The sequence below is a fragment of the Pygocentrus nattereri genome, chromosome 23, assembly GCF_015220715.1.
Source record: "Pygocentrus nattereri isolate fPygNat1 chromosome 23, fPygNat1.pri, whole genome shotgun sequence".
NCBI classification, from domain to species: domain Eukaryota; kingdom Metazoa; phylum Chordata; class Actinopteri; order Characiformes; family Serrasalmidae; genus Pygocentrus; species Pygocentrus nattereri.
Genome location: NC_051233.1, coordinates 30,281,347 through 30,303,345, shown reverse-complemented (window position 1 = coordinate 30,303,345; position 21,999 = coordinate 30,281,347). Strand labels below are relative to the sequence as shown.

The 21,999-nt window shown below is 42.9% G+C and overlaps 5 protein-coding genes across 5 annotated transcripts; all 5 read left to right on the top strand.

Moving 5' to 3' along the window:
• Positions 1 to 3,125: 3,125 nt before the first annotated feature.
• LOC119262270 (histone H1-like) lies at positions 3,126 to 3,992 on the top strand. The gene has a single exon (XM_037533644.1). It carries the CDS (start codon positions 3,165 to 3,167, stop codon positions 3,774 to 3,776), a length of 612 nt encoding a protein of 203 aa, XP_037389541.1. The 5' UTR covers positions 3,126 to 3,164; the 3' UTR covers positions 3,777 to 3,992.
• A 2,705-nt stretch (positions 3,993 to 6,697) lies between these two features.
• Positions 6,698 to 10,371, top strand: LOC119262267 (histone H4). Its single transcript, XM_037533590.1, has 2 exons — positions 6,698 to 6,741; positions 10,033 to 10,371. The coding sequence occupies exons 1-2, from the start codon at positions 6,720 to 6,722 to the stop codon at positions 10,320 to 10,322; spliced, it is 312 nt and encodes a 103-aa protein (XP_037389487.1). The 5' UTR covers positions 6,698 to 6,719; the 3' UTR covers positions 10,323 to 10,371.
• A 1,248-nt stretch (positions 10,372 to 11,619) lies between these two features.
• LOC119262265 (histone H2A-like) lies at positions 11,620 to 12,052 on the top strand. Its single transcript, XM_037533587.1, has one exon. It carries the CDS (start codon positions 11,637 to 11,639, stop codon positions 12,021 to 12,023), a length of 387 nt encoding a protein of 128 aa, XP_037389484.1. The 5' UTR covers positions 11,620 to 11,636; the 3' UTR covers positions 12,024 to 12,052.
• An 814-nt stretch (positions 12,053 to 12,866) lies between these two features.
• LOC119262263 (histone H3-like) lies at positions 12,867 to 13,637 on the top strand. The gene has a single exon (XM_037533585.1). It carries the CDS (start codon positions 13,049 to 13,051, stop codon positions 13,577 to 13,579), a length of 531 nt encoding a protein of 176 aa, XP_037389482.1. The 5' UTR covers positions 12,867 to 13,048; the 3' UTR covers positions 13,580 to 13,637.
• A 1,359-nt stretch (positions 13,638 to 14,996) lies between these two features.
• Positions 14,997 to 15,432, top strand: LOC108413811 (histone H2B-like). The gene has a single exon (XM_017686484.2). The coding sequence runs from the start codon at positions 15,009 to 15,011 to the stop codon at positions 15,381 to 15,383; it is 375 nt and encodes a 124-aa protein (XP_017541973.1). The 5' UTR covers positions 14,997 to 15,008; the 3' UTR covers positions 15,384 to 15,432.
• Positions 15,433 to 21,999: the final 6,567 nt, after the last annotated feature.

Genomic DNA, 21,999 nt, shown 5'->3' with positions numbered 1-21,999 from the left:
GAGGGGACCTGATCTCAGCACGGTAAATGTGTAAATGAATTACAGTAATAAGCACGAACGGTGCTTTACGGTGTTATAACCTGAGCGCAGTGCAGAGCCGCAGTGCTGGATGTAGAGCAGAGCTTTTATTAGATTCTCTGAATCTGCAGCAGTTGCTCTGTTTAACTGACCGCTGTATTTTCAGTGAGCTGAAATCCGCTGGCCGCTCTGGCCGAGTCGTTCCGACACGCACAGGTTGGAGTGTAGAGAGAGAAAGTCCAGCTGTAGGTCAGTTCTGAGCCCCATAGCAGATCAGTACTAATCTTAAACTGAGAAACAATCATCTCACATAATAATGAAGTTCATCAGCCGTTATTTCTCCACTCGACGCTGCTTCCAGTGTTGAACCTCGTCTTGGTTACCGCGTCACATACCAACAATCTGATTGGTCGCCACTCAGTAAATCTACATGAAGTTCATCCAGAACCAGAGCAGAGTGATGGTGTGCATCAGCGCATTAACGTGTCAGTTATGTTTATATGTTGTCTCTCTTCCCTCTTTATACAAACTCCCTGATTCTCCCAGCAGGAAGGTGAATATGAAGCTCTTCTCTTGCTCTAAAGCTTCATTTTCCGTTTGTGGTGTTGTGTGTTTGTCAGCACTTATCCATGTCAGTGCTGAGCAGATGGACTGGGAGAGCGCTCTGTCGGGGAGAGAACAGGAGGGCTATTCTACGCATCCAGTCTGGTCTGGACCAGAAAGAGGTGAAGTTTGAGCTCAGGAGGAGGCGTGTCTCTGGTCATCTGTGGGTGGGGCTTGGACAGATTCAACTCTTTGAGCTGTTGAAGTCGTCCAGTAGGCTGTCTTTGGGACCGTGGACCAAGAGAAACGAGACACAGGCCGAGCCTGCACCCCTCAGTCGTTCTGGAACCGACACTGTGGAGACACCATTCAGGACGAAGATGGACGTTTCAGCTCTTAGAGCTGTTTGTGAACTTAAACAACCGTAAAAGACCGATTTCTCAACCCTAGAAGTGACCAGTTCACTGTTTTCTAGCTCGGACTATGTTCCAGTCAACATGCACTTCAATCGTTTAATTCAGTCTATAAAGCAGATAAAATAATTAGTGATAAACAGTTACAGACTTTTTAAAAGGCTTTGGCTTCTCTTTGTTTATAATGTAGATTGTAGTGAAATGATATTTCTACATTTTATTACTCTAATAATTTATTACTCTAACAGAGCTCTAATATTATGCTTTATTATAGCCGTTAATTTTCTGCTAAATTATTATTATTATTATTATTATTATTATTATTATTATTATTAATTTATTTTATTTATTCATTTTAAAAATTATTATTATCATCATTATTATTCCATGTCTTGTGTGACCTGTTTAACGTCGTTTCTTAGCATTTTATTTAGTAACTTGATAAATTTAAGATCAGCTTGTTTTCTATGGGAAGCAGTCTTCTCACCGTCCCATATGTGATATAAACCAGTAACTCATGTGCAATATTCCATGTGAATTTCGGGAAAAAAATATATTTATTGTCTATACATTAAGTACGTTTTTTTGTTTGTTTGTTAATTACTCGCTTGTTAATTCTCTTTTACCAGACTGCCTCGCTGTCCCTTCGCTGCTGTAACCGAGCTCTTTGAGTGGAAAAAGTGTGTGGGGGGGCTCTTAAAAGAGTCATTTTTGAGCGGGGAAAACGGGACACGAAGGAAAAACGGCGCGTTAACTTCTTCTTGGGGCGGCCTTTTTCGCCGCCTTGGGCTTGGCTGCTTTGGGTTTCACCACTTTCGCTTTCTTCGGGCTCTTGGCTCCTGATGTAGTTACTGAAAATGAAAGGAAGAAGGGAGTGAGCCATCAAGTTTATGAAGGACCTGTGGTGATAAAGTAAAAGTAGGTGCAAGACGTGTCATTAAGCTCACCGTGAAGCTAGAGAAAGTGAGAGGAGCTTTCCAGCTAGACCTCAGATTTAAATTGTAGTCAGAGTGGTTGAACTCAGCTTTGACTTATGGTGAAGTCTGAGTGAGTAAAAGAGGGTACAGGGTTGGGCTTTGGGCTTGAGATTTATTTAGAAAAGCATCAGGAGCCTCACAGCTAGGAATGTGGCATCTGATGTAGTCAAACACATAATGGGTTTAGAGCAACGCCTTATGCTTATGAAGTTGGAGTGAATCAAAACCTCCAAGCTGAGCTTTCTAGCTATTGATATTTATGGCTAAGCCTCAGGTTTATACAGTAGTCATAGTAACAGCTGCTGTAGCGCTGAACTCAGAGATTGTGAAAGTCAGTGTAGGGCAAGGCCTTGGACTTCCAAAGAAGACCGTGAGCAGTACGATCTTTCCTGCTAGGCCACAGGCTTATGCTAGAGAGAGAGTGATGGTGGGTTTAGAGCTTGGCTTTAGACCCTAGGCTCATAGTAAAGTTAGAGTGAGTAACAGTAGCTTATTTCTAGTAAGTTTATACGAAGTTTATGGCTACTTCCCATTAGGGTGAGGGAGAAATTAGAATTAAGTTAATAAGGGTGAGAAGGAGCTTGGGGGTTTATTTACCACTGGTCAAGTCAAAGTTTATATATAGCGCTTTATACACCAGGACATCAGTAGAGAGCAGCTCTGCCCATGGCGCCCGCTTGCTTACGCGTGTGCTTTACTCGCTCCAAGAAAGCTCGTTTTACCCATAATAAACAGGGCCCTTGACCGCTCGTTGTTCCCCCGCGCCGTCGCCGAGGCTCTCCCCGAATGGGTCGTCAGGCTGTCAGAAGGCTCACGTCGCCGTTTGCCACCATTTTCCACCGATTATCGCGTTAAAAGCGCCGCATCTCGTTCGGAGCGGCGACCGCGCGGCGCTCTCTTGAACGCGCCTTGCGAAACGAGGCGTCGCTGTGCGCTCATTCCCGGACTCAGGACACACGACAGAGCCTCTTCTAGAGGATCGAGCCGTTGGGCGCTCAACAATCCACGTTTTCGCTCTTATTTTACCCGATAAATATCACGAGAAAACACAAGTGCGAGCGCGTCACTGAGGTATGGCTGCATAGCGCCCGCCTGGTTGAGTCTACACCGTTCTCATGTGGCTTTTAAGAGGCGGCCCGTCGCCTGAGAGGGAGGTTCCTCTGAACAGCACAGCTCCGCTCATTCTCTCTCCGATCGCAGCAAAAGCAGAACGATGGCAGAAGCCGCTCCCGCTCCAGCCGCCGCCCCGCCGGCCAAAGCTCCCAAGAAGAAGCGCGCCGCCCCGCCCAAGAAAGCCGGCCCCAGCGTCGGCGAGCTCATCGTCAAGGCTGTTTCGCAGTCTAAGGAGAGGAGCGGCGTGTCTCTCGCCGCCCTCAAGAAAGCTCTGGCTGCCGGCGGTTACGACGTGGACAAGAACAAGTCCCGCGTCAAGATCGCCGTCAAGAGCCTCGTGACGAAGGGCACTCTGGTGCAGACCAAAGGCACCGGCGCCTCGGGCTCCTTCAAGCTCAACAAGAAACAAGCCGAGCCCAAGAAGAAGGTGGCAAAGAAAGCGGCTCCAAAGGCCAAGAAGGCGGTCGCTAAAAAGCCCGCCGCTGCTAAGAAGCCCAAGAAGGTAGCAGCGAAGAAGCCCGCAGCTGCCAAGAAATCGCCGAAGAAAGCCAAGAAACCGGCGGCCGCCAAGAAAGTCGCCAAGTCTCCCAAGAAAGCTAAGAAGCCCGCGGCCCCGAAGAAGGCGACCAAGAGCCCGAAGAAAGCGAAGGTGGTCAAACCCAAAGCTGCCAAGCCCAAGGCGGCGAAAAAGGCCGCCCCCAAGAAGAAGTAAACGCGCCGTTTTACCTTCGTGCCCCGTTTTCCCCGCTCAAAAACGGCTCTTTTAAGAGCCCCCCCACATTTTCCACTCAAGGAGCTCGGTTTTCTTTCGTCCTGCACAAAGTTGTTAAAATTAAATAAATAACATCCTTTTAGTCCCACAGCGGGGAAATTCTCCGTGTTACAGCAGCGAAGGGACAGCGAGGCACTCGAGTAAAAGAGAAGTGAGAAGAGAATTAACAAGGTTTTTTACAGTTTACTTGTTACTGTATAGACAATATATAAAACTAAACATTAAAATTAAACAAAATTAAATAAAAAAAAATGAACTATATTCTTAACAAAAATAACAATATAAAGAATTATAAATAAGGAAATTGCTGAGATGTTTACCCTGTAGCAATATTTTTCCTGAAATTCACATGGAATATTTCACATGAGCTACTGGTTTATATCACCATAGAGAAGTTACTATATAAAGTATTTAAATAGAAGCTCAAGAATATTTAATATTTACTCTATAGAGGGATTTTAAATATATATGCGGTTATATATATCGCACATGGCGTGTTTATTATACTGCGCAGGGGAAATGGTGATAAATTCACATCGTGTTCTGTAAATGGTGATCAATACTGAAAGTACCAAGCTGCCATTTGCAGAGACATGGATTAGGATTAGAGCGGGAATGAGGCGGGAAAACAGTGAGGAAGAGGCGGGAAAACTCTTTCTCTCACGCACAGGAGGCAGCACGAAAGGGAGGGGCGGGGAGAACTTGGGGGACTGGGACAGAAACTCGTTAGTACTTTAACGAGGAGACGAGCAGCTGGAGAATCAGAAGTGCAGAGCAGTGCACAGTTCACTTCCACCAGCTGAGACCCCGCTGTCCCGGTCACTTCCACCAGCTGAGACCCCGCTGTCCCGGTCACTTCCACCAGCTGAGACCCCGCTGTCCCGCTCACCTCTTCCAGCTGAGACCCCGCTGTCCTGGTCACTTCCACCAGCTGAGACCCCACTGTCCCGTTCACTTCCACCAGCTGAGACCCCGCTGTCCCGCTCACCTCTTCTAGCTGAGACCCCGCTGTCCTGGTCACTTCCACCAGCTGAGACCTAGCTGTCCCGCTCACCTCTTCCAGCTGAGACCCCACTGTCCTGGTCACTTCCACCAGCTGAGACACCGCTGTCCCGTTCACTTCCACCAGCTGAGACCCCACTGTCCTGTTCACCTCCTCCAGTGGAGAATTAATCTGCAGTGGACGCTTAATGCTGCAGTTGACCTCTGAATTTGGAAATGACCTTGGAAAACCTTAATCTACAGACTCCTGACTCGTAATCTGATTATGATCCAGTATTTATCCCTGTGTGTCGTTTGGACTGTTTCCAGTATTTTCTAAAGGGACAAAGTGGCTCCCAGGAAATTCGCAGTTTGTCCAGCAGTTTCTGAGAACAAACAAATTCACAACTGCAATAGGAACTGAAAGTCAGCAACTATAATAGTGTAAAAACATCAGGGAGGATTTTTAATAAACGCAATTTTATTAATATGGTGTCATTCCCTTAATTCTACAAACGATATTAGTCATTAAGCTGCTTCCCATAGAAAACAAGCTGATCTTAAATTTATCAAGTTACTAAATATAATGCTAAGAAACGACATTAAACAGGTCACACAAGACATGGAATAATAATGATGATAATAGTTTTTAAAATGAATAAATAATAATAATAATAATAATAATAATAATAATGGTTGGTTAGTGTAGTGATTAACACCTCTGCCTTCTACGCTGTAGACTGGGGTTCAATCCACACCTGGGTAAACACCCTACACTAAACCAATAAGAGTCCTTGGGCAAGACTCCTAACACCACCTTCGCCTACCTGTGTAAAAAGATCAAACTGTAAGTCGCTCTGGATAAGAGCGTCAGCCAAATGCCATAAATGTAAATGTAATAATAAATTAGCAGAAAATTAACGGCTATAATAAAGCATAATGTTAAATGATTATTAGAGCTCTGTTATTACAGTAATAAAATGTAGAAATATCATTTCACTACAATCTACATTATAAACAAAGAGAAGCTAAAGCCTTTTAAAAAATCTGTAACTGTTTATCACTAATTATTTTATCTGCTTTATAGACTGAATTAAACTAGTGAAGTGCATGTTGACTGGAACATAGTCCGAGCTAGAAAACATGGGACAGTGAGAAGTTACTATATAAAGTATTTAAATAGAAGCTCAAGAATATTTAATATTTACTCTATAGAGGGATTTTAAATATATATGCGGTTATATATATCGCACATGGCGTGTTTATTATACTGCGCAGGGGAAATGGTGATAAATTCACATCGTGTTCTGTAAATGGTGATCAATACTGAAAGTACCAAGCTGCCATTAGCAGAGACATGGATTAGGATTAGAGCGGAAATGAGGCGGGAAAACAGCGAGGAAGAGGCGGGAAAACAAGGACGTGTATACGTATATAATTTATAGCAATTATTACAACTAAACCACATCATTTCATACAGTAGATCAGCATCTTCAGGAGGATTCTGAGGGTCTTTTTTCGGATCTGCCAGTTCACGGGTTGACCACATGATAGCGGACAAGCTTCACCAGTGACGTGCATAAGAGCTTTATTTCCTACAAAATATGTAACCGTACACACATATACACACACACACACACACACACACACACTCGTGTTCACATGCTTTGGCCTTATGTTATTCTTACAGACTTTCTTCTCGGCTACTTTTTTCTTCTGTACGTTGGGCAATTATTCAGGGCAGTTTCTGCTTTGTGTGTTTCTCTGTAGTGTCTGTGTGTAACTCCGCCTCCGGTGGTTCCTTGGTTTCAACTAGGTCCTGTAGAGGACCATAAAAAGGTGCGTTCAGCATAGCAGCTTCATTCAAACTTTGAGTTTCGACTTGGAGGAAAATCAGCGAAAATGTCCGGAAGAGGAAAGGGAGGCATTCGAGCTCTGAGCTTCGGTTTTGAGACGAACTAGCGACGATGTCTGGACGAGGAAAGGGCGGTAAAGGTCTCTTTTGTTGAACAGTTGAAACACCAATTACTCAGTCCAGTATTTTGTGGCCCGGAAGTTTGTTTTCGTTTGTCCTCTTGCTCAATTTGAAGTATCTCGAGTAATTTAACAACTTAAAAAAGAAATTACGCATGTGCCCCCAAGGCGCCTCTCCACCTTTGGTGGGGAGGCACTGGGTCAAGCTAAGGTTTGTGGGCGAAGGTGAAGCTCCAAATCGGTCTGAAGTTGGAGCTCAGCTACTACAAAGCCAATGGATAACTGCTGCTGACATTTATTCTTTTATTGCCTTACCCAGTCAGAAAGATTTTGAACTGATTTTTCTTCAGGAACGTGGTCTTCAGCGATTTTGTCAAATCTTCAGTGCTTCAGCTGAAAATGGCTTCTGGAAAGGTTGGGAGATAGACTCCTCCGCTCCACAAGATGTGCGCTTTGTGTTTGTAAAGTTCTGGACTGGGCGCGTTGCAGATGCAGATATAGAACAATATCTGCTCCGCTTTTGTGAGATTTTGCAGCCAGTACATAAACCAGTAGATCAATTCGGCATCTGGTATGGGGTTCGCCGTTATAAGGTTAAGCTCAGGAAAGCCACCGATGGGAACCTGATGCAGATTCCAAACTCTATCAGTATGGGTCCTTATAACGGCAGGATTACCTACCAGGGACAAGTACAGCGCTGCTATGTGTGTGGCTCTTTGGAACATCAGGTGAAGGAATGTCAAGCTGTCAAGTGCTGGAAGTGCGGGGAGTTGGGACACAAAGGAAAGGAGTGCATGAATACAGAATTGTGCAGCTTGTGCAACCAAAAAGGCCACTCCTACTTCAAGTGCCCGGAGTCCTACAGCAATAAAGCACGAAATGTGAAGTACCCAAACAGCGTACAGCAGCCCAACGTAGAGCCCACTGACATCCAAACCGAGAGCGGTGCAGCAGAAGTCGTCTCAGCACAAAACCTTGGAAAACAGCAAAGTATGATCATTAGATATGCTGAGGATCAAGCCCACCTGAACAATGAGCAGGAGGAGGAGGAGACCACTTCCACATCTAGCAGTGATACCACCGCCAGCAGCAGCAGCAGCAGCAGCACTGGCTCCAGCCCAGAGTCTGATATCACGGAAGAAGATTTCTTAGCCCTGCCTGATCCTCGGTCTGAGAGAACAGGTGGAACGGAAGCAGCTACGGCAATACAACCGGCATCTGCAGTGACCCAGGTCACCTCCACTCCACCGCGGACGGTTGCAGGTGAAGGTATTCAAACTACCCACAATAACATTGATCCAGTAGACAATCCCCCAATACAACAGCCTGCTAAAATGAAAAGGAAGAAAAAGGCCTTGTCCTCGGGAACAAGCGCGATAAAAAAGATGAGAGAATGAGCACAGATATGAAAATGACAGAAATGGAAAAAGAGAGAGATGACTTTAAATCTGTATGACCTCTGTCCTCCTTAACATCGCTACCTGTAATGTCAGAGGAATACAATCGAAGATTAATAGAGAAAGTAAATTGAATATATTAAGTCATGAAAAATTAGAGGTGTTGTGTATACAAGAAACAAGGTTATCAACACACAGAGACATAGAGGATGTTAAGAATAGATGGAATAGAGGGGACTCTTTTTTCTCTATTGGAGACTGTAAGGCTGATGGTTTAGGTGTTTTATTTTATAACAAACTGTTTAAAGTTACAAATTATAAGGAATTAATCCCAGGAAGATTGATTTATGTGGACTGTTTTTATAAAAATAAAAAAATTAGAATTATTAATATATATACAGCTCAAGATAGAGTGAGGAAAATGCAGCTTTTTAAAGAACTTAAAGTGCTGTTATGTGTAGGTTTTTGTGTTATTGTATGTGGAGATTTTAATACAGTTACAGACCAGAACGATAGACTTACTAATAAACCGTGTGAAATACGCCGGGAAGGCGTCTTTCTAAAATCCATGATGCACGAACAAAATTTTAATGATACTTTTCGAATTCTTTACCCTAATAAAATAGATTTTACAAGGTTTAGTTCTACATGTAACAGTCGTATCGACAGAATTTACATAAACACTGAAATTGAAGTGTGCTCATATGAAACTAAAATGCTACTAAATTCTGATCATTTGACTGTAATATGTAAACTTAATCTGAAGGGTGAAATTAAAAATAATTATTGGAAATTAAATATAAATATATTAAATTATAACTATGTATTATTAGAGTTAAAATCTGAAATTAATAGAATAAAATCTCTTGGAATTTTCGCCCGAAATAATAGAGAATTATGGGAAATCTTTAAAATACAAATTAAAGAATTCTTAAAAGTAAAATCTCGGAAAATTAATTCAGACAATAATAAAAGATATGATTCTATGATAAGACAATATATTGATTTAAAATGCAAAAAGATAAGAACTGAATCTGAAAATAACGAATTGGCACATTTTAAAGAAAATATTGATTTAATGAATAAAAATATATATAATAATATTCAGGTTTTAGCTGGAGCTAATTCTGAAGAAATCCAGAACAATGAAAAAATTATGTCTTTGTACAAATCAAGAAAAGAAAATTCTTACATCCAGGAAATATTTAATACTAATGGTGACGTTATAGCTGATCCAAAAGAGATGAGAAATGTGATCAGAACCTTGTGTGAAGGAATGTATAAAGAAATTAAAATAGACAAAAATACGATGAACAAATTCTTAAACTTTCAATTTAATAATAATAATTTGGAATACTTAGGTGATAAAATTTTAGAAAAAGAAGTCACTGAAGCAATAAAACAATTAAATCTTAAGAAATGCCCAGGTAAAGACGGCCTTCCAGCAGAATTTTATAGTAAAAATATGTGTGATTTGAGCAATTTATTAACACGGGTGTATAATGAGGGAGTTGAACAGGGTTTTATGTACAACAGTTTTTATGAAGGTGTGCTCTCACTGCTGTATAAAAAAGGGGATAAAAGGGACATTAATAACTGGAGGCATCTGACTTTGATGAACTTGGACTATAAAATCTTTGCTAAAATCATTATGAACAGACTACATGAGGTTCTGGATGACGTCATCACAGAAGAACAGACGTGCTCCGTTAAAGGAAGACGGATGTGGGACAATTTGAGCACTTTAAGAGAACTTGTGTGTGATAAAAACAAACAGTCCTTTTATGTTGTAGCTCTGGATCAAAGAAAAGCTTTTGATTAAAAAAAAAAAAAAAGAAAGGGAGGCAAAGGTCTTGGTAAAGGAGGCGCTAAGCGTCACCGCAAAGTGCTCCGCGATAACATCCAGGGCATCACCAAGCCGGCTATCCGCCGTCTGGCTCGCCGTGGCGGTGTCAAGCGTATCTCCGGTCTGATCTACGAGGAGACTCGCGGTGTGCTCAAGGTGTTCCTGGAGAACGTGATCAGGGATGCCGTCACCTACACCGAGCATGCTAAGAGAAAGACCGTCACTGCCATGGATGTGGTTTATGCCCTGAAGCGTCAGGGCCGAACCCTGTACGGCTTCGGAGGTTAAACGCTCGACTCGAACAACCACAAACCCAACGGCTCTTTTAAGAGCCCCCCACACTCCCACCAGAAGAGCTGCTCCTTATGACCCTTTTAGTAGAAATGTTTGTCCACTTTAGTTTTTTGTGAGGAAAGTGATAGTGTCTTTGTGTTTTTTTTTTTTTTCGTGTAACACCAGCACAACAGTCGAGAATGAGGGGGGTATTTCATAACTCGACTGCGGTGACTTTCAAACCTAATGTCTAGTCAGTAAAGCCATCGAGGTGTCGCAACTTACACCTCTTACAACGGAAACCGTCAAACGCCAGCGCTGTTTTCCAGTAAAAGCCGATAGATCCGTTCAAAACCCCTTAAAAGAATCTTAAACGCGTTATATGGATCTATTTAATCCTGGAACACAATGACTTGGTTAAGTAATTTTAAGTTTAAAATGCTTTTTGAGTAAAAAAGCAAGACAATCTTAACAGTCTGAGATCTAAAATACACGATTTCTGAAAAATGGAGATGTTTGGCAGAACTCAACCTCTGAAAGGTGTTTAAAAATGTGACGCCGTTTTATAAAAAAAGCAATAACAAAACTTATTTGGAATATATTTGTTCAAATCGTGCTGTACAGGACGCACAAGATCACATCAGAATGCGCGGGAAAGAGAACAAAGGGAAAGTCTATCGCTAGGAAAAGGAGGAGAGGGAGGTGAATGAGAGCTGGGTGGAGGGAACGTGTACATAACGCGTATGTCGATATGTAGTGCACGTTCGTGTGTTTATTGTTTTTTCGTACAAGTCTTCATGTTCGTGTGTGTGTTGGTGCATTTGAAGACCTCAGAAGACGCCAGTGTGTGTGGGATGAATGGACAGAGCTCTGAAACTCCTAAAATAAGAGTAATAAGTAGGTAATAATGCTGGAGAAGGTTGTGGTACGTGCCCTTCATTAACTGTAGGTAGTTTGAAGTTTGAATCCAAGGTTAACAGGAATAGTTTGATTTTCCTTCGCGCTGCACATAGAAAGTCATTACTAATCAGAAGTGAAATTATAGGAAAGCGCCAGCCTCGACAGAATAATCCAGTTTTGCATTTATATGGATGAAAACAGGGCCGTGAATATTTTTATTTCTTTCCCTCTTTGTCTTCGTCTCTCACACACGGGAGGGGGAGAAGCGGGGGGGGGGCAGTGGGCGGACCCTAAAGTTTGACGACGCGGATTGGTTGTGGGAGGCCGTCAAATTCCAGCCAATAGAAACGAAGCCGTTTTCTTTATAAGGAAGACTCGGAGAGCGGAGCTTATTTCAGCTGTGTTTGACAAAGTTGATAGAAAGTCAAGATGAGTGGAAGAGGCAAGACCGGCGGTAAAGCCAGGGCGAAGGCCAAGACTCGCTCCTCCCGTGCTGGGCTGCAGTTCCCTGTGGGCCGTGTCCACAGACTTCTGCGTAAAGGTAACTATGCCGAGCGCGTCGGCGCCGGTGCTCCCGTCTATTTGGCCGCCGTGCTGGAGTATCTGACCGCTGAGATTCTCGAGTTGGCCGGTAACGCCGCTCGCGACAACAAGAAGACCCGTATCATCCCTCGTCACCTGCAGTTGGCTGTTCGTAACGACGAGGAACTCAACAAACTGCTCGGAGGAGTGACCATCGCTCAGGGTGGCGTGCTGCCCAACATTCAGGCCGTCCTGCTGCCCAAGAAGACCGAGAAGCCTGGCAAGACCAAGTAAACTGGGCTTTCTGCTAAATCGTAGATCACCAAAGGCTCTTTTAAGAGCCACCCACCTTAACGACAAAAGTGCAGTGTTTCTATATTCCTTCTACCGTGCAAGAAAGCTTTCGATCGGTTGTTACAGTTGTGTTAGAATGAAATAAAAAGATCATGGCATCGCCGCGTCAAACGATTGCGTACTGAACTAGAAATGTGCCTTTCCTGAAAGAAACGCGGGATAGTGGGATACTACGGAAGTCCATGCGAAAAACGAGGGACGTATGTGAAACTCGTTCGGGCAAACTAAAATAGATCATCATGCATTTTTTCTACCAGTTCATTGTCAATGTAAACTCTGCTACCCAAGTGCAGGTCCAGGTAATGCTGGGAGCAGGTGAGACGTTGAGCTCCGTGCGTGAGTTTGTATGTGTTGTGTGAGAGGAGGGGGGCCACTGTGACAAGCTGCCAGCAGTCTCCCCTTCATTTTCAATGGGACAAGGATTCCCACATTTTTGGCTGCTGTTCTGAATCTGCGTCCGATCAAAAAGCTGCATACAAGCACACATCACACAATCTGGCCGGACAATCTGGAGTTCCAGTCTGGAACTGTGTCGATATCTCAAACTGCGGGACTAGTTACTAAAAAATACATAAATCGGATTTGCGATTCGCAACTATAATTAAAATGAGAAGCTACTCGAACACAAAATAAACCTTCACGAGCATCTATTATAACTAGGCGAGTGAAGGTGAAATAACAGGCGTGTAATAATGAAGGAACCAAAAATCCAAGTAAAGTTTCACAAGACGTGAAACACAAAAATCAGCACAGGCGCCCGTCGCAGCGTTGGGCAGTGTCTTGTGATTTGAAAATATTGGCGCGGCTTAAGACGCCCAATACCGTTTAGCCAAGGCGAGGCGGGAACGAGTAAAGAAGAAAAATAACGCTAAGGAGCGTCAGGTTTGGGGCGTCTTGTAGTTTGAAAATGTTGGCGCGAAAGAAGCCGCCCAATAGCGTTTAGCTGCCGCGTGGACGGCCGTCCAATGGGAGGCGGGCACATCCAAGCCGCCCAGTGGGCGGAGAGCAGCTCCAATGCAGAAAAGCGCCGCGCTGTGCGCGCGACCTTATTCTGTCTTTTACAGAGAAGAGCACAGTTTACTGCCATGGCGAGAACCAAGCAGACCGCCCGTAAGTCCACCGGTGGCAAAGCCCCGAGGAAGCAGCTGGCTACCAAGGCTGCCCGCAAGAGCGCTCCGGCCACTGGCGGCGTCAAGAAGCCTCACCGTTACAGGCCCGGTACCGTGGCTCTCCGCGAGATCCGCCGCTACCAGAAGTCCACAGAGCTGCTGATCCGCAAGCTGCCCTTCCAGCGCCTGGTGAGGGAGATCGCTCAGGACTTCAAGACCGATCTCCGCTTCCAGAGCTCTGCCGTCATGGCCCTGCAGGAGGCCAGCGAGGCTTACTTGGTGGGTCTGTTCGAGGACACCAACCTGTGCGCCATCCACGCCAAGAGAGTCACCATCATGCCTAAGGACATCCAGTTGGCCCGCCGTATCCGCGGAGAGCGCGCTTAGATTCAGCGGAGCGACCACAACTTCCTCAAACACCCAAAAGGCTCTTTTAAGAGCCGCCTCACTGTTTCAGTCCAGAAGAGCGACTTTTCTAGGAAACTCCGAGCTCTTAAATGCTGTGATGTAATAGTTTATTTCTAATTTCCTGAGCAGTTTATTAATCTGCCCGTAGTTACTGCATTGTGTGGATCATGGGACTCAGTATTTAAAAGTCAGTCATTTTGTGTAGTTTCTATTTTTTTGGCCATTGTGTTGTGATGACTCAGTTTATAAACGGTGAAACTTCACGTTCCTATTTATACATATTTAGTGTCAATTTAAGCAAATACGGTATTAACTAGCTTGTCCATTTTATTTTAATATTGTGAGGAAATTACTACTAATTTTACTTATTTATTAATATTTTTTTAATCTTTTATTAATCTTACTTTAATGCCAGAGCGACCGCAGAGAGTGAGGGAGAATATTTCATAGCTCGACTGTGGTGAGTTACTCTAGCAGCGTTGTCTGAAGCCTCAAGTCGTTTAGTCAGTAAAGCCGTTATTGTTCATCGCCAAAGCATCGCGACTTTTACCTTCTACAGCAGAAACGGTGAAATGCAGCGCTGTTCTCTAAGAGAACCTGATCCATTCAAAATCCACTGGAATAACCTTGTATGCGTTACATGCACCTGGTAAACTCTAACACAGAATAACCTGAATATTTTTTTAATAATAATAAATGATTATTCTTTTTTTTAGTAAATAAAATCAAAACAATCCAGCAGCAGTTTCAGATCCGAAATGCACAATAAAAAACATGATTAAGATCATAGCAGAACTCAAAACCTCTCAAACGTGTTTAGAAATGTGACGCCATTTTATGAAAGAGCAAATTATTAAATTATAAAATTATTTGGAATATATTTGTTCAATTGTGCTGTGCAGGACACCCAGTAGATCAGAATGCGCGGGAAAGAGAACAAATGACGATTGATCAAGCTTTTGTGTCCAGTGATATTGTTTTTAGTCATATTATACGGGAACTGAAAAGAAGAAGGACTATTGATATAAAAAAAAAACAAGAAGGTAAGAAATGGGACTTTCTGTCCTTTTAAAATATAAAGTCTGTAATTGTTTCGATGTTTTGTGTGTAAAGATGATGTTTGTTTGTTAATTGTAAACTGTTATACTTTTTGCTAAAATAAAGTTATATTTAAAAAAAAAGGAAAGAGAACAAAGAGTCTTTAGCAAGGAGGAGGAGGGGGAGAAGGAGGAGAGTGGGGGTGAATGAGAGCTGGGGGATGTCCGCCAAGCGAGCCGTTGATTGCCGTCCAATGACCGTTTGACAGCACTGTGAAGGCGGAGCTTTGTCTGTTTTGAATATCGCAGTGTACATAAGCCGGTGCCGGGCGCTCCTCCTCATTCTTCAGTCTAACTTGAAGAGAAGAAACATGCCTGAACCAGCCAAGTCCGCCCCGAAGAAGGGATCCAAGAAGGCCGTGACCAAGACGGCCGGCAAGGGAGGCAAGAAGCGCAGAAAGACCAGGAAAGAGAGCTACGCTATCTACGTGTACAAGGTGCTGAAGCAGGTCCACCCCGACACCGGCATTTCCTCCAAGGCGATGGGCATCATGAACTCGTTCGTTAACGACATCTTCGAGCGCATCGCCGGTGAGTCGTCCCGTCTGGCTCATTACAACAAACGCTCCACCATCACGTCCAGGGAGATCCAGACCGCCGTGCGTCTGCTTCTTCCCGGCGAGCTGGCCAAACACGCCGTGTCCGAGGGCACCAAAGCCGTCACCAAGTACACGAGCTCCAAGTAAGAAGTGACGAAGATTCAAGTCAAACCCAACGGCTCTTTTAAGAGCCACCCACGGTTTCTCTTAAAGAGGGTTTTTTCCTTGTAACTTACGAAACGGTTAAGTAAAGGTTGTTCGCGTTTTCCCGCGCAATTTGAATGTCAATGTGCTCGTTACTAGCGAATTACAATGTCTTACAATGAATTATCAATGTTGCGTGTGTGTGCCAGATGAATGGAGAACCTAAAAATGAAGGCTGTAGTAAGTATATTGCGGAGTTATGCTGCAATTTAAGTGAGTAAAGGTTAATCTGTTAATGCCGTCACAAGCCTCCACCATGTGGTGTTGAAGGTTTTGTTGCTGACTTTCTCAGCATAGACAATTCAAGATGACACCAGAAATAAGTCAATAATAAAATACAGTAAAGCTTGTCCTGTGACTTTTTACTCAGCCTGTACATTCAGTTCTTAGACTGGTGAGGTCAAAGCATTCTTTCTTCAGCTCAGTGCTGAAATTTGTCATTTGTTTTTTTTCCACTTCAAAAACACTTCCTATGAACTGCATCAAGTGTGCTGGGCCAGGGAATAGCTGGAATACTGTGTGGTGTGTGAAGAGCAGAATTAAGGCCTTTAGGACTAAAGAAATGATAAGTTTGGATTTAGGATTTAGGCTCAGGAACTATGAACAGGTGTGTAGCAAGGCCCCAGGCTTCTGCTGTATTTAGTCCAAGTAAAGGTGGTTTCAGTGAGTAGAACTGCATTTAGGGCCTTAAAGTCGTATTGAAGTTAGACAGAGGATAAAGAGTTTACAGCCAGGCCAAAGACGTATGATGAAATGGGAGTTAGTTAAATTAGGTTACAGTCTAAGCCTTAGGGCTGTGATGTAGAGACAGGTGGAAGGTCTGATTTGATTAGATCCAGCTTTGTCTTTGTGCAGATTTACAGGTACAGACAGAGCCGGCCCTGACCAATGTGGTGCCCTAGGTGAGGTTTTGGTTGGTGCCCCCTGCATCATCAGTCATCGGGTCTATACACTCACACAGACACTGCAAAGTTTTGTTTTTGAGTTTTTTTTATTTTAGAATGAAAACAGTAAAATCAGTATTAAAGAAACAAGTGAAGTAAATGAATTATAAATATAACCGTATAACAAATAAATATAAAGGTGTTGCACAAAAAAATTGTGCTATATTACTATTTTAGATAAAGTAGTGCAGAGAACAACTTTTAAATATTAATAATACATTTTAAAAATAAAAAATAACTACCATCAGGGCAGATCAGTGCAATCTGCCTACTGCAACATTGTTTTACAGCCTAATTCGCCTGGCCTTTTTTAGATCAAAGTCATCTATGACATCATCGTAGGAAAGCTGCTGTGAGATCTCACAATTTATACTAATCATAGAAAGTCCACTAAGGCGTTTTTGACCCATAGTAGATCTCAGGTATGTTTTAATGAGTTGGATCCTAGAGAAGCTCCTTTCAGCAGCAGCCACTGTAACAGGAAGAGTGGCAGAGATTCTAAGAGCTACCCACATATTTGGGTCAATTTTTGCCAGCTTCTTCTCATGAAGGAAGGTCAAGAGTTCCATGTTTCTTCTCATGAAGAGAAGCGAGAGCTGCATCCACGACCACATTTTTTAATGTGGTTTCCATTTTTTTAAGTGCATCACCAGTAGGCTCATCTGAAGCCTCATAACTAAAGTGCCTTTTTGTGCTTCTCAACCGCTTTTGTTTGAGTACAACCTCTACGTTCATCTCCTCGCACATCTCCTTTGCAGTAGTCTGCGCATCTGAAAATCCAGTGTGCCTGTAGCTGGTGAGGAAATCTCTGGTTCTGCCACATCTAGCTGCATAGAGGGCAACTGCATCAGCTTGCTCACATGTTGGATCTTGTTGAGGATGTCATACCATATGACTGTGCAAGTAGAAAAGCGGTATGATCAAATCAAATCAAATCAAATTTATTTATATAGCGCTTTTTACAACTGATGTTGTCACAAAGCAGCTTTACAAAAATGGGAATCACAGCACAGAGAATCAGACAAAACACTGAACATAATATACAGAATATACAGAACCCCCGTGAGCGCTGAGGCAAGGAAAAACTCCCTCAGAGCTGGAGGAGGAAGAAACCTCGGGAGGACCAAGACTCACATCTAAAGGGGGGACCATCCTACCACTGGTCAGACAACTTATAAGTTAAACATTGAAAAGTCAATTTTACATCCACGCAGTTCTAATATATTCAGGTGTGTATAATCAACAGTGGAAACAATTAGAGTTCATATAGATTTGGATGTGATCTGTAGTGGAGAAGCTGCGTTCCAGAAACTTCCATCAGTCTGGTCAATCAGGGGGACAGGGGGACTTGAGGGTGGGACATCCATCAGTATTGGGCCGGACCGGTGGACAGTCAGTAACTCGGAGGAAGGAAAGATTTAGGAATTAGTTTAGACTGGATTTATGAAGAACAGAAAATGTAAAAAATTATCAGAGTGTGACTAATGACTCCGGCAGGTCTGAATATGACAGCCTAACTAAAGGGAGAGAGCCAGAAGGTAACATAGACACGGAGGCTCCCTGAGACACTGGCATTCACCCACTCCACCGTCCACAAACCTGAGTGACTGCATGTAGTGAGTGACAGCAGCACCAGCATCTCAGTTTACCCACAATTCACTATGTCCATGAACCCCTGGATCTGCAGCCTTATCTAAAGGGAATTAACATTAACTACCAAAAGCTAAACTAAACAAGTAAGTTTTTAGTCTAGACTTAAAGATTGAGACTGTGTCTGAGTCCCGAACATTATCGGGGAGATTATTCCAGAGTTGGGGCGCTTTATAAGAGAAAGCTCTTCCTCCTGCAGAGCTTCTCTGAATTTTGGGAACTACTAGGAAGCCAGCACCCTGTGATCTAAGTAATCGTGGTGGTTCATAATAGGAGATAAGGTCTCTCAGATACTCAGGAGCGAGCCCATGTAGGGCTTTATACGTTAACAGGAGAATTTTATAGTCTATGCGGAATTTGACTGGAAGCCAGTGAAGAGCTGATAGGACTGGACTAATATGGTCAAATTTTCTAGTTTTAGTAAGGACCCTGGCTGCAGCATTTTGAACTAGCTGAAGTTTATTTAAGTTACTGCTAGAACATCCTGACAGTAGCGCATTACAGTAGTCTAGCCTTGACGTAATGAAGGCATGTACTAATTTTTCTGCGTCATGTAAGGATAAAGCATTTCTTAGCTTGGCGATGTTACGGAGATGTAGAAAAGCTGTTTTAGTAACATTAGATATGTGTTTATCAAATGCTAGATCTGAATCTATGATAACGCCAAGATTTTTAGCTGTTGAACCAGGTGTGACTGAGAAGTCGGCCAGATTCAACATTAGGTGTGATAATTTATTTCTAGCAGCTTTAGGGCCTAATAGAAGAACTTCTGTTTTATCACTATTTAATAGAAGAAAGTTGTGTGACATCCATGATTTCACATCTTTTACGCAATCCTCCATTTTCTTTATTCTCTGTTTGTCATCAGGTTTGGCTGATATGAAGAGCTGCGTGTCGTCTGCATAACAATGAAAATTAACATTATGTTTTCTAATAACTTTGCCCAGGGGGAGCATGTATAACGTAAATAATAACGGTCCTAAGATAGAGCCTTGTGGAACTCCATATCTAACCTTTGTATAATTGGAGGGTATATTATTTACCCTCACAAACTGAAAACGATCGGTCAAGTATGATTTGAACCATGATAAGGCAGTTCCAGTTATACCGACCATTTTCTCTAATCTTTCTAGGAGGATATTATGATCTATTGTATCAAAAGCTGCGCTCAGATCAAGAAGTACCAGTAAAGAAACGCAGCCTTGGTCAGCGGCAAGAAGCAGATCATTTGTTATCTTAACTAGAGCTGTCTCAGTGCTATGATGAGGCCTAAATCCAGATTGGAATTTTTCATAGATCTGGTTTCTTTGCAGATAAGAGCCAAGTTGTTGGGCCACGGCCTTTTCTAAAATCTTAGAAATAAATGGTAAATTTGAAATAGGTCTATAGTTAGATAGTACACTAGGATCAAGATTTGGTTTCTTGATCAAAGGTTTAATTACTGCTAGTTTAAAGGCTTTGGGAACATACCCCAGGTTTAATGATGAGTTTACTATTGTTAATAGTGGTTTAATTATGTCTGGTAATACCTGTTTTAATAGTTTTGTGGGAACTGCATCAAGTGTACAGGTTGTGCAGTTTGATGAGGAGATAATTTTCTCCAGTTCTAAATGATGTAGTGGGTTAAAAACTTCCAACCTGACTTCGGTAGCTGGATTTTGTTCTATATCAGCCACACCAGATGACAGACAGGATGTGCTATTTATCTGTTGAATTTTGTCCCGAATATTTTCGATTTTATTATCAAAATAGTCCATAAAAGCATTGCTAGTGTGGATTGCTGGAATCTGAGGATCAGTACCTGCCTGATTTTTAGTCAGTTTAGAAATAACACTAAAGAGAACTCTAGGGTTGTTTTTATTAATCTCGATCTGAGAGGCCAGATACTCTGAGCGGGCTTTATTAATTTCTCTTCTATATTCAACAATACTGTCTTTCCAAGCAGAGTGGAATACTTCCAGTTTGGTTGATCGCCATTTTCGCTCAAAATTTCGTACTAATTGCTTTAAAGTACGAGTTTGGTCGTTATACCACAGCGCAAGTTTTTTCTGTCTCTCTTTTTTGTGTTTAAGTGGTGCTACACCATCTAAAGTAGACCGGAAGGTATTTTCTAAACAATCAGTTAGTTTGTCTAGTTCTGCTGGGTTACCTGGAGAGTACACTATGGTTGATAAATCAGGAAGGTTATCAGTAAATTGTTGAGCGGTAAAGGGCGTTATTGAACGTTTCATAGAGTAGCTGGGGGATGTACGTATATTATGACTAAGATGATCCAATCTCCTCAGACAAACATTGGGCTTCAACTTTCACCTCTTTGAGAAAATTGACATTTTCTGGTTTGTTTAATGTGTCTGTGGATCCCCTTAAAGCCATGTTTCTTTCAGCTAGGGACTGAATTATTGCCAACAGTCTAATAAGAACTTCATGCCACCTCTTTCTCTCAGCCTCAGCAAGTGCCATCTCCTGCTAATCTATTCTTAGCCCCTTTTCAAGAAGAACTTCTAATTCTTTCCACTTCGCCATGTGTGACTGTCCTCATGGGTCTTTAGAAGGTGGTTTGCATTTTTCCAATCCCTTAGCCCTTCTCTATTCAATTTGTAATCTCTCTGAGAAAATATTTTGCAGCAGAAGCAATAAAACTTTTTTGAGTACATTAGCCAGTTTCTTTTGATTTTTTTCTCCATTTACTAAGATTCTTTTGAAATAATCATGCTGACACCTTATCCCGTCTTTTTGTATGGGAAACGTGAAACTGTTCTTGATTTGATATGGTTTTCTGAGAACAAACTCTATTCTTATCTTTTCAGTCAATTCAGGGGGCCAGTCAGCAGGGTCTATTGATGGAGCATTTTTCCAGATGCCTGATGATGCAGCTTCACTTTGGTGTACTGAGGTGGAGGGGACAGGAGTCCCTGATGCTGTTTCACTTTGGTGTACTGAGGTGGAGGGGACAGGAGTCCCTGATGCTGTTTCCCTTTGGTGTACTGAGGTGGAGGGGACAGGAGTCCCTGATGCCCTTTCACTTTGGTGTACTGAGGTGGAGGGGACAGGAGTCCCTGATGCTGTTTCACTTTGGTGTACTGAGGTGGAGGGGACAGGAGTCCCTGATGCTGTTTCACTTTGGTGTACTGAGGTGGAGGGGACAGGAGTCCCTGATGCTGTTTCCCTTTGGTGTACTGAGGTGGAGGGGACAGGAGTCCCTGATGCCCTTTCACTTTGGTGTACTGAGGTGGAGGGGATAGGAGTCCCTGATGCCGTTTCACTTTGGTGGACTGAGGTGGAGGGGACATGATCATGTAATGCTGCTTCACTGGAAGGTGATAAGGTTGAGAATGTGTCTTCTGGTGGCCCAGGATGTGCAGAAACAGAATTTATGTATTTCAAAAGTGCATCTGAAATGAAGAGAAGAGCATATGTGTGTTTCAATGTATATTTATTTTAAAAACTTGCTGAGCTAAGCTAATAATAGCACCTACTACGATTGGGCAGTATGATGACAGTATTGTAAAATTGGGGCAGTGTATTAATCACGTGACGTGACGCAACGTGTCAAATCTGTACTTTGAAAAATGGGACATTTAAGAGATTTTGTGCACCCATTAAAAAGATCTGTGGGAGGGGTAAGAGGTTGGAGCTCACGGATTGGTTATGGAGTGGTGGTTTTCACTAAGATCATACAGAGGGGGAAAATCCACAATGACGACGAGTGTTAGTTGTGAGTCAAGTATTGGCGTAGGAACCGGGAGGGGGGGGGGTAATGGGGGATCGTGTCCCACTCAATATCAGAAACATGTAGATTTGTCCCACCCAAAAATTAAACCACAGAAAAGCAGAAAATCTTTAAAAACTTTTATTTTGAAAGCGCGTTTTGGCAGCGTTCGCAATTCATGCGCTGCATTTGTTGTTTGCAATGGGATCTGGTTGTCAGGTTGGTGAGGGGGGCTCCCTCGCTGGAGCGTGGGGTA